The 12,537-nt window shown below is 41.0% G+C and overlaps 2 protein-coding genes across 2 annotated transcripts in view; one reads left to right on the forward strand and one right to left on the reverse strand.

The window, feature by feature from the left end:
* The window catches only part of f8a (coagulation factor VIII associated), a 34,613-nt gene extending 25,980 nt beyond the window's left edge, over positions 1 to 8,633 (forward strand). Inside the window, exons 8-12 of the mRNA XM_037674970.1 lie at positions 2,059 to 2,123; positions 4,130 to 4,211; positions 4,354 to 4,400; positions 8,375 to 8,430; positions 8,552 to 8,633. Coding sequence (XP_037530898.1) covers positions 2,059 to 2,123; positions 4,130 to 4,211; positions 4,354 to 4,400; positions 8,375 to 8,430; positions 8,552 to 8,633 — 332 coding nt within the window. The remainder of the gene's footprint in view (positions 1 to 2,058; positions 2,124 to 4,129; positions 4,212 to 4,353; positions 4,401 to 8,374; positions 8,431 to 8,551) is intronic.
* A 3,345-nt stretch (positions 8,634 to 11,978) lies between these two features.
* emp1 (epithelial membrane protein 1) overlaps positions 11,979 to 12,537 on the reverse strand; it is a 15,507-nt gene continuing 14,948 nt past the window's right edge. The window contains exon 5 of the mRNA XM_037674971.1: positions 11,979 to 12,247. Coding sequence (XP_037530899.1) covers positions 12,087 to 12,247 — 161 coding nt within the window. The 3' untranslated portion in view covers positions 11,979 to 12,086. The remainder of the gene's footprint in view (positions 12,248 to 12,537) is intronic.

Genomic DNA, 12,537 nt, shown 5'->3' on the forward strand with positions numbered 1-12,537 from the left:
CATAATCATCAGTATTAAAACAATTAAAGACCTGAAATATTTCAGTTGGTGTGCAATGAATCTGAAATATATGAAAGTTTCATTTTTATCATTACATTATGGAAAATAATGACCTTTATCACAATATGCTAATTTTTTTAGAAGGACCTGTATATATATATTCTTTCAACCTTTATTTAGACAGGTTAATCCCATTGAGCCTCGTGGACTCGTTTACAAGAGAGCGGCTTAATCTTACTTTTATTAAACACTTTAATAAAAGATATTGTTGCATCTGTGAAACAGAATACCAGAATCAGCTTTATTGTCATTGCACAGAAGCACAATGAATTTATTTCAGTACAGTCCATCCGAAAAAACACAAACCAACATCGTACAAAGAGCAGTTAAGGGAAGGAGCAGGAGGGATAAGCATCCGCCTTCACTGAGAGCAAGAAGGAAAAAAGCTGTCAAGCAACAACATCTACATGGTGTTTTTTCAATACTGGTTGCATCTGGTCATTTGAGGTGGACCAAAGTAAGACCAACATTTTTGTCCATCGTCGCAAAGTGAATGGGGAGCGCAATACCTGTCATCCTTCTGTTCATGTTGTGAGCAAGATAACGTGAAAAATAAGTGAAGTATCAATTTCCATGTTGGTGTGTGGCTGTATCTAGGTATAGAAAAGGTCTCTATCAAAAACTGTGTTGCCACATCAAAATCCAAGATGGCCACCACCAACCATTCCAAACCCAAACTATGCTTTGTAGTTTTTAAACTGCTTAAATGTAGTTTCCTCACATGACAGTGGTGGCCTTCCACTGTCCCAGCTCTGCCGTTGTGCCTGGTGGTGGATACAACTTCTTCCACTCACCAGGACCTGTCACTGCTCTGCCTGGGACAATCCATGTTCTGCTGCTTATCTGTTGTCGAGTTGTGGAGGCAACAGGTCCAGGAGAGAAACCCAGACATCCCTCTCCCCAGTGACACTTTCCAGCTCGTTCTGGGGGAACCCGAGACATTCCCTGACCAGAGAAGATACACAGTCCCTCCAGGTCTTGCCCAGGCCTCAGCTACTGCAAGAAAGTGATGAACAACAGTGTCGCCCCTAGATAACTTGACATGGCGGGGCGCTCATTTTTTGACGACGGGGGGAGACGGAGACACGTCTTATGGAGGACGGAATGTGACAAAATTAAATAAATAAATACATAATAATGAAATGTATCATTTAATTATTAAATACATCATTAAATACACAATACAATTATTAAATACACAATTAAATTACTTATTTCATGATTTATTTATTTATTTAATTTTGTCACCATACATTGGAGGACAGAATGTGACAAAATTAAATAAATAAATACATAATACAAACATAATAATTTAACGTATCATTTAAATATTAAATACATCATTAAATACACAATTAAATTCACCATTAAATAATGAAATGTACCTTTGAAATGATTTATTTCATGATTTATTTATTTAATTTCGTCACCTTCTACCTTCCAGTGGCATCATGAATTTGTGGAATCTGTCAGTCTCACTCGTCAGGGAGGTGTTGCACGTAGTTTGGTTTGGTAGGTGGGACGCTCGGTTCTGTTGGCAGGGCGGCGCACCCCGCTTGTATAATGGTGGGGTAAACACTGGACAAGATGCTGTTGTGGATTTGGTTAAGACTTCAGTTGTAGACGAGGAGAACAGCTGGTCCAACAGATGTGCCAGAAGGGAAGACCATGACTAGATACTGACAGAAGACAGCCAGTGGAACAGGAACAGGCTTGAGATAAAACTGATCAAATTATCATTTCATCTAAAACAATGAGACAAATATGCCGTGGCAGCGTAGTCTACTTCATGCTTCCGCTGTAACTTTTCTACGTTTTAAACCAATTCATACACAACATGTTGCCAACATGAGCTTCATTTATCTTTTCACGCAGCATGCATGTCAAAATAAAAAGGTGACAGCAGCCGTGGGAACTAAATTGTGTTGTATTTTAAATCACACAGACAAACCGAGCTTTGTTAATGTCTCCTCTGTGTCTTTTCTTTCATGTGTAAAGGCGCCTTTTTGGACATTGTGGCCAAATGTGAGATATCCAGAGTCTTACTGCTGATGCTGCTCGAGGTAATCCAGTTAGAATTAGGATTAGAAGACTCAAATGGCAAATGCATTTTGTATTTGTGATTATTTTCTTCCATTTTATGCCAAATAAATCATATTTTTCATCAATATTTTTTTGCGTTGATTGTAGTCTCATCCATCCATCATCTTCCACATGTTCTGAAGTCAGGTCTCGGGGGCAGCAGCTTGAGCAGGGAGGTCCAGACATCTCTCTCCACAGCCTCCTCTTCTAACTCTTCTGGGAGGACTCCGAGGTGTTCCCAGGCCAACTGTGAGACGTAGTCTCTCCAGCGTGTCCTGGGTCTTTCTTGGGGTCTTCTTCCAGTCGGACATGCCTGAAGCACCTCCCTGGGGAGGCGTTCAGGGAGCATCTTTACCAGATGCCTGAACCACCTCAACTGGCTCCTCTCAATGTGGAGGAGCAGCGGTTCTACTCCGAGTCTCTCCTGATAACTGAACTTCTCACCCTGTCTCTAAGGGAGAGTCCAGCTACCCTGAAGAGGGAACTCATTTCAACCTCCTGTAGCCACGATCTCGTTCTTTCTCACTACCCAGAGCTCGTGACCATAGATGATGGTAGGAACGTAGGCCGACCGGAAAACAGAGAGTTTTGCCTTACAGCTCGGCTGCCTCTTCACCACAAAGGACCGGTACAGCGTCCACAATACTGCAGACACTGCACCAATCCGTCTGTCAATCTCACGCGCCGTTCTTCCCTCACTCGTGAATAAAACCCAGAGATACTTGAACTCCTCCACATGAGGCAGAACCTCACCCTCGAGCTGAAGAGAGCGATCCATAGAGCAGTCTCTGCCTCAACACCAGATTTGAAGCTCCTGCCCTCACTATTAGACCAACTACAGGACAGAAGAAGTCATATATTCAATTCAGTTTATTTATATAGCGCAAAATCATAACAAAGTTGTCTCAGGGCACTTTACAGGAACATTCACATACATAAAAGCCAATTAGTAACGTTCTCTATCTAAGCAGTTTCAAGTATTCAAGAATACTAAGGTATTCGAAATTTCACTGACTCCCTGAATCTTGCGTGACCTGAAACTGGTCACTTCCAGCTGCTTCCTCTCAAATTTAAGTCTTTCGCTCCAAAACAAATCGTGGTTTTACTATTCAGTGGTGCAACTGGTAGAGCTGCTGCCTCTCAGCGTGCAGGTCCCTGGCTCAAATCCCAGTCTGGGGCCCTTTCTGGGTGGAGTTTGCATGTTCTCTCCGTGCATGTGTGGGTTTTCTCCGGGTGCTCCAGTTTCCTCCCACAGACCAAAAACATGCATGTTAGGCTGATTGGTAACTCTAAATTGTCCCTAGGTGTGAGTGAGAGAGTGAATGGTGGCCCTGTGATGGACTAGAGACATGTCCAGGGTGTACCCCGCCCCTCGCACAGTGACTGCTGGACATGGGCACCAGTGACCTCCGTGACCCAAAATGGAAGAAGCGGGTAAAAGATAATGGATGGATGGATACTATTCAGTCCAACTCAGATTATTGGAAGATTATCACTTCCATTCAGCAATGCAAGGCTGAAGGAGTTCCGAGGGTCCAGATTAATTCAACAGTCACCTCCAAAAAAAATATTCAACTGCATATATCTCATCTTATTCATCAGAAAAGGAAAAAAAAATGCAAACTTGTACTTTTTATCTATAGATTCTTGAAGATGTATTTTCAAGCAGTTTTATTTCAGACAATATTGACAAGTTTGTTAATGTTTTAACTTATTCAAGAGTTTACTCATTTCTAGATAAGCACAACTATCAAGGATCCTTTGTGTGTCCTAACACATGGCCCAAAAGGTTCTGGACGTACTGTAGTTGTGCAAAGTGTTAAAGTGTTTTCACCACTGATTTTTACTTGAGATACGTTGAATATTTTAATCTCTCCATGTAAAGTGAGGCAGCCCTCTGCAGGCTGCACAGCAAACAGAACAAGCTGAATGTGAAGCATTAACACAATCTTTGTGTCGGTTTGTCTTTTTCTTTGTGTCTGTTCAGCCGCCACCTCAGAAGCTGTTACCTGAACACGCTCAGACCCTGGAGAAATACGCCTGGGAGTCCTTTGACCCTCACAGCCAAGGTGCCTGCCCTTTAATATCAAACTATTTTACAGAAAGGAGAAAACAAAACAACATAACGTGAATTATTTTGGACTCCATGGAGTTCAGAGCACGTCTCATGACATCGTGTCGAGGTGTAAATATGAACGTTGACTCTTTCAGTGACCTTCCTGCCTGAGAATGTTTTCCTGCTCCTGCAGTCTGTGGTGGTGAGTTTCATGACACACTGCATGTTCCTGACCGCTCACATAAAAACAACTGTTCGTAGCCATCACCAGATGCTGACAGATGTGTACGAATGTCTTTTCTGTTAGCAACAGAGAGTTTAGTTCTCCAGTGATAACATTTGCAGAGGAGACTGTAACTTTTCTGTTTGACAGAAACTTTAAGAAAACTTTCAGGAAGTAACATCTTTATTTATCACCCACTGCCAAAAGGGAGGGACCATAATGTTTTTGTTTCTGGAGCCAAATATTTCATGAACCACTGGATGTCCTGTATTAAAATGTTCAAAGAGTAATCTCTGGTTGGTCACCTACAGTTGATTCAGTTTTGGGGTCGACCCAATTCAAGATGTTCAACCCAACTACCGTAATTTCTGGATTATTGAGCGCACCTGAATATTTTTTCATTCAACCTTTATTTAAACAGGTTAATCCTATTGAGCCTCGTGGACTCGTTTACAAGAGAGACCTGATTTCAACAAAGAATGATGACAACAATGGACAACAATAGACGTTTATAAAAAAGCATACAGATTTTGTTTTTTACAAATAAGATGGCCAAAAAGTAACAAAAAACAGCTAGATTCTAAGGCGAATGTAGAAAACTAAAAGCAGGAACATGTCAGCATTGGTCCCTGCCAGGAGTCCAACAGATTCTTAAAGCCACTTAAAGAGGTCAAGGTCGAGAGCTTCAAATCTTTTTGTAAGATATTCCAGGAAACAGGAGCGGAGTAGGAGAAGGCCCTTTTGCCAAGTTCAGTCCTCACTGAGGGAACACTGCAGGTAATAATGTCCTGAGAGCGCACGCTGTAGCTGCACTCACACAGAGACATGTAGGAGGAGATGTATGAAGGCAGCAGACCAAGAAGTGATTTAAAGATGAAAATGTACCAGTGAGAGAGTCTGCGTGAAGTTAATGAAGACCAGTTAACCAGTGAATACAGGGTGCAGTGGTGGGTACGATAATCACAGCCAGTTATGAATCTTAGTGCACCATGATAGACAGCATCCAACATCTGCAGGGTTCTTGTAGGAGCGTTCATGTAAATAATGTCACCGTAATCAATGGAGGGAAGGAAGGTCACAGATACGAGGCATTTCCTAGCATTCAGGGTTAGACAGGATCTGTTTCTGAAAAAGAAACTCAGTTTAACTTTCACTTTCTTTATCAAGTTTTCCACATGGAGCTTAAAAGAGAGATGTGAGTCGACCAAGATACCCAAATATTTATAGGAATCAACAAACTCAATGGGGACACCATTTGAGGATGAAATCGGAGGAAGAACTGCTGGGACCAACTTCCTGTTTGAAAAATGCATCCCTTTGGTTTTATCAGCATTTAGGACAAGTTTGAGACTAAACAAATCTGTCTGGATGATGTTGAATGCAGATTGCAAAAGCTGGAAAGCCTTATCAACTGTTTTAGCTCACCATTTAAAAACTGTGTCATCAGCATAGAAATGTATAGATGTATCAGGTATGTTCTGACCTACATTACGTAGATTTTAAAGAGGGTGGGTCCTAAGACTGAACCTTGTGGTACACCATTGTTGACTGTTAAATAACTGGAGAAAGTATTGTTATGTTGAACACATTGCCTCCGATTTTAAGAGATAGTTAGAGAACCAATTTCTGAGAGCTTATGACACAAGATGTTATGATCCACAGTGTCAAAAGCTTTAGACAGGTCTATGAAAAGTGCAGCACAATAATCCTTAGCATCCAGTGCTTCAACAACATCATTAAGAACCTTCAGTGAGGCAGTGGTTGTGCTGTGTTGTTTCCTGAAACCAGATTGATGTGGAGGTAAGATGTAAATGAGTCCAGGTAATTTTTGATTTGAGAGTTTATCAGTTTTTCTAGAACCTTGGCTAAAATGCAGAGTTTAGAGATTGGTCGATAGTTGTTCAGTGAGGTGGGGTCTCCTCCCTTCAGCAAAGGAAGAACAAAGGCTGTTTTCCAAGTGTCTGGGATGGAGTTTTGTCTTATGGAGAGATTGAAGATGTGGGTCACAGGGACTGTGATGATATGAGCAGCCAGCCTTAAGAAATGAGGTGGAAGTTCATCTGGACCTGCAGATTTTTTAGGATCAAGACCTTTTAACATAAATATAAGCCATACACAGTAAATAAAATAAAAATTGTACATTTATAGGCCGCACTTGTCTATAACCCACGGGTGTCCATGTTGTAACATGAGATATGTACATAAAAGATTTTTTAAACTTTTAATTAAATACTGTAATGTGTCAGCACAGCTGCTGAGAGAGATGTACAGCTCTTGTCATAGATCAAGAATCAACCACCAGATGGCGTTTTTGTAGACTTTATTTGACTATGAAGCCCACTATGGGAGTGTGCTGCTTGTGGGACTGAGTTTGTTGAGGCTCCTCGGACTCATGAAGTCCTTTGGATGAAGGACGAATCGTCTCAACAAAAAAAGAAACCATCCAGATGACCTGACTTAACTTAGTTGGATTTTTTTTACCTGGATTATTGAGCATGAACTTTGAAACTTTATTTTACTGGTCAACACACGGACAGAGTGAACCCTACAGGTCTTCATGGCAACTACCTCTCACTCGTGGTTACTCTGCTGAATGTCCTAACACAAACTAACACATAATGAATGCATAAACTAGGATAACAAGAACAGACTAATCACTAAAAGAACAATGCTAAACAGCTAACTGATATGATTAACAATGAACATACATTTTACCCATAATTCCTTCCGGAGGCCATGTGACCGACAGTCAACCACAGTGGACCACAGAATGCTACATTATGTACGGTAACATACACAGATACATACAGTAAATGTTTTTTTTCTGAACAGTGCCTGTGACATGGCTAGTTAAAAATATAAATAGTAGCCTACCAGGAAGCCATTTGTCACTATCTTCATATTCCTTCTGCTCCGCAGAGCAAACGTTGCTCTGTGCATGCAGGGGAGTCCCCACTCCCAGGTCTCTCCTCCCCTCCCCGTTTCATTGGATTCACTATGACCTGTTTTATAATTTCATTGGTAAGATTTTTTTTTTTTTTAACTTTTATTTATGCAGGTAATTTCAATGAGTCACGAGGAACCAATTCAGTTCAGTTCATTTATATTGCACCAAGTCACAACAGAAGTCGTCTCAGGACACTGTACAAAAACATTCACATACATACAAAAGCCACAGACACCCCCCAAGAGAGACCTGTATTATGCAGCTATGTGAGCACCCGGGTAATGGTAAATGGTAAATGGACTGTACTTATAAAGCACCTTTCTGTCTTATTTCAAGATACTCAAAGCTCTTTACACAACAATCTGTGTCCTCATTTATCCATTCACACAGCACTCTACTAGATCTCTACAAAGCTAATTGAACAAATCATTGTAAAGAGACTAATCAGAGCTGTAGATCACATTTATACACTGATGGAACACACATCGGAGACTATGAGGGGTTCAGTGTCTTGCCCTGAGACACTTTGGCATGTGACTGCTGGTGGATACGATATGAGCAGTCATCCTCCAACTCTTGCATTGGAGGATGACTGCTCTAACCACTCAGCCACAGCCGGGTGTGACGAGGCTAAATGTTTTGTCGGCTTGAAGCTCGTTGGTCCATCAAAAATAATAATAATAGTAATAAAATCCATAAATTAGCCACAGCGTTGTTGAAAGCCTGTGAAAAAAGTAGCGGCTTATAGTCTGGAAATTACGGTAATTACCATTAGCCAATAAGCTACTGAGCTAAAGTTTGGTGTGTTAGTAGCTGAAAGTCACCCTTAACACCACTGAAGGTTTGACATGAACATCTGCAGCATGAGATGATCTTAGTTTAAACTCTGGCCTGAGTGGTCTAAATTCATTATTTCAGATTTAATGTTCTTGTTTAATAAAGGCCTTTGTTTGTGGTGAACCTGCAGCCGTGAGTTGTTTTCATTAGCAGCTGATCTGTTCTGCAGATGGCGTGTCAGGAGAAGGACACCGAATCCCTGAAGTGTCTTCAGACTGAGCTGTGGTGAGCTGTCAGGAACCTTCTCGTCCACCACAGGACACACCTTCACGAGTCTTCAAAAACACTCATTCTCCACGCTGATCGTGCACTCAAGCATGTTTGTGTGTTTGTTGTTCCTCTGCAGGCCGTTTCTGACCGCAGAGCAGAATCATCTTCTCCACCTGGTGGTTCTGGAGCGAATCACACCGTCTGGTCAAGGCATTTAGTCCAGTCCAGCTCCCGTCACTTCCTGTGGGAACAATACTTCACTGAATGGAATATTCCTGTTTGTGACTGGGCCTGTTGTAAGGCCCGACAGAGCTTGTTTCACTGATGCACTTCTTGTAACATGCAGCCAGGGAAACTCACTGAACACCAAACATCTTTGTGTCAGGAAACATCTCAAGTCTGCTGCATTTTAATGATATAATCCCAGTTCTGGGGAATAAACAGGATGTTGTGTAAAATGTAAAAATAAAACAGAATACAGTATTTTCAAACCTCATGAACATATTTTAATCACATTGTTACACTGTAAACATCAAATGTGAGCCATGCTGACAAAATAATTCACGAGGAATTTTTCAACACTTAGTCACAATTATTTTCAAATTCTTAATCTCCGAAGCTTCAAAATTATATGTAGTTTGCTGAAATTTAACTTGTATGTTTATAAATGCATCAGTTGCATCAAACATTATACGAGGGGATTTCCTGACGCTACAGCAGCCGGCAGACAAATGTCGAATTCAAAGAAAAATAAAAGGATTACAATTAAAATGATTGTTTAGAAAGACTGCAGAGTGGTGGCGCAGAGGTTGGAGAGCGTGGGCTTGTGATAGGATAGTCGCAGGTTCAACTCCCCAAATCAAAAAATGTGGATGAGAAATTTGAAGCAACCACACCTCACCACCTCCACTTCTCCCACTCTGGGCCCTTGAGCAAGGCCTTTAACCCCCACCATCTGCTCCCCCCGGGTGTCCCAGATAGCAGCCCTCTGCTCCACACAGAGGGCTGTGGTAGCTCGGTGGTCTGGTTGTGTCAGGAAGAACATCTGGTGTAAAAACAATCAAGTCTTCACGCGAGTTATTTCACTGTGGTGACCCTGAAGGGAGCAGCTGAAAGAAAAATAAAATTCCCAAGATATACAGCACCTATTAAAAACTTGAATATAAAAATACGTTCGTAAAGTTATGTGTTATTTTAGTTTCCAGAGTCACTAGATGGTTTCTTGTGGACTTGTTTGTACTCAGATCTTAATAAAGGCAAAACAATATTAATATTTTCACGTTCTTTGCAGCCTGAGCTCATTAGACGTTTTTTTTCTAGCGTGGATCACAAATGTTTAAACTAAGAAACTTATCATTTAAAAACAGGTCACTTTGAATTTGATGTCACGTGTCCCTGTGATGGACTTGACGTGTCCAGCGTGTCCCAGTCTCTCACAGTGACTGCTGGTGATGGGACGCCAGCTCCCTGAGACCAGCGGAGGAGGAGTGGGGAAAGAAAATGGACGGATGAGTTCGCTGGCACAAACACATTTTAAACGAGACGGAGAGCCACTGTGAAGCATCAGCTCTTCAACAAGTCTTGATGGAGCTTTTCCAGATGTGCTGCCCATATCAGATCCACTAATGCACGGCCATACCATCAGTGAGACAAAAACCATGTGCCGATAATAAAATAGATGGTCCCTCTCTTTAGTACTGAGTAGTGTTTCCAAAAAGGGCTTTCAAATGAATGACCAGAGCAGGTTTTTATTTGGCCTCGGTTCATTTTTAACGAGCTCACAGAAGCCTGCAGCTGTTCTGGACGCCGTTGTGACTTCCTCTGTGCATGATAGAGCTTTAACCAGTGGTTGACTCTTGTTTTGATGTGAACTGTAGAGAACAGGATGTTCAATCATCCCTTTTTACCATTAAGGAACATTAAAGTAGTTTATTTGTTGCCAGATTTTCTCAGACTGGTGAACCTCTGCCCATCTTTCCTGTTGAACGATTCAGCCTCTATAATAAACTGCTCGTTATACTGGTCCTCTTACTGGCCTGTTGCCAGTTAACCTAATCAGCTGCAAAATGTTCCTCCTGCTGTTTCAGTTCCGACGTGTTTAAGATGTTGCTGTCATCAAAATACTATTTACTTCCTTTTTTAATGCGAGTTTCCTCGTTTCAACATTTAAAACATTTCCTGAGCTCCACTCTATAAAATATGACTTCATGAGCTTTGCAGATTGTTTGTTTACATTTTATACAACGTCACAAACTTTTCCCAGTTGGAGCCTGCGGTCACAGTGATGTGCACATATTTTTATGCAGTAAAAGTTATGAAACTAAATCGTCAGATATTTATTGTGCAAAAGTCTTACTGTATGTAGAGTTATTTAATGAATAAACCACAGTCTGAATTGTTATTAACTTTATTAATAAATGTCATGGCTTAAATTCCAAAATTTACTTTGAACAAACTTTCTAACGTAGTTCTGTAACGACAGTAAACGCCTCCGTCCTCGGATCACTGAACGTTCATTTGTACATTTGTTGTGTTAGCAGCCATCTACAGACACAAATATAAACATATAGCTTAAAAAATACACTCAATACAAAAAGCTACAAAAATATCAGATGGTTACATTGTACATAGACTGAAAAAGAGATATATATACTCATGGTAAAATAAATGACTAAAACTAAAAACACGCTGTGACTCGTTTCCTGATTCCTCCATGTTTCTGTGATGGAGTTGCTGTTGTCATGGCAACATGCTGTACCTTCATCATGCTGAGCTGGAGTCGGCATCACCACATGATGGTTTTCAGGAACATTAGAACACAACGCCTCACAGGAGCGTTGATGTAACTTTGTTGGTGCTGGACGAGCCACGCCTTCCTGTCTGATTCTTACTTCCTGCAGAATACAGTCTGCAAACAGCTGTACCTGCTTTCCATTAACATCTGCCACTAAAAGGTGAAGGCAGACGGTAATGTTTGTCTGTTAGCAAAATATACCGTGAACCACTGGACAACTTGTAAAGAAACTTTCAGTAAATCTTCCACTGATGAACGTTTTGGAGTCGGTCACATGTTGCTCCAGCTTTAACCAGCAAATGTTCAAACATGAACCGGATCATCAGGGATTGAACCAAACGTTGGAGTGGTGGTGGTTGAGAGTGATTCACAACACACATTTGAGCATAACATAACACGGCTGTGTAACGCTTCAAGGTTTAGTAAAACATTCTGATTTTTCAACAAGATGATCTGCAGGACAGGAGGCGGGCGACGTGCATTCCCTCAAAACAAAGTTGTGTTAACATGAATGAGACGAGGCACGGCGTTTTTAAATCAAGTAAAACAAAAAACAGCTGGTCAGTCATAAAAACTTACTTCTCAAACCTCTCGTTTTACAGGACTGATGTCTGGATGAACTATTCAAAGCTAAATGTTAGAGCACACACAGGGATACGTGATTCATTAGTCGAGTTAAGGTTAAAATGGAAGGAAGCGCTTTGAGGGGCTGCACCTTCCTCTGCACACACACACACACACACACACACACACACACACACACTTGGACTCGATTCAAAAATAAAAAAACTTGGCTCTTTGTTAGCGCACATTTGTTCCAAACCGAGACGTTAAAATCAAACTTGCAGCTTCGCGACAGAGTTAGTTCTTCTGCTCTTCACTCGGTCTTCTTCCGCAGGACGAGGTAGGTGACTGTTAGGAAGAGCGTGAGGACAAAGGAGATCCATGCCAGGATGTAGGAGTGCCCGTACCCTCCTCCCGTTTCATTGGTGTGAAACTGAGCCGTGTAGATGGAGGCTGCAGTCATTATGCACAGGCCTGCAGGGGGGAGGGGGGGGGAGACATGCAGTAAGATTTATATCAACTGGTTCCAAGGTTAAAACAAGAGAGACGCTCACAGACCCAACAAAACATTGTGCTTTAGCTGCTGAAGATATATATATATATATATGTATATATATATATATATATATATATATATGTATATGTATATATATATGTATATATATATATGTATATGTATATATATATGTATATATATATATGTATATGTATATATATATATGTATATATATATGTATATATGTATATATATATATGTATATATA

This window comes from Nematolebias whitei, chromosome 3 (genome assembly GCF_014905685.2).
Source record: "Nematolebias whitei isolate Nwh7 chromosome 3, NemWhi1, whole genome shotgun sequence".
Classification (NCBI taxonomy): domain Eukaryota; kingdom Metazoa; phylum Chordata; class Actinopteri; order Cyprinodontiformes; family Rivulidae; genus Nematolebias; species Nematolebias whitei.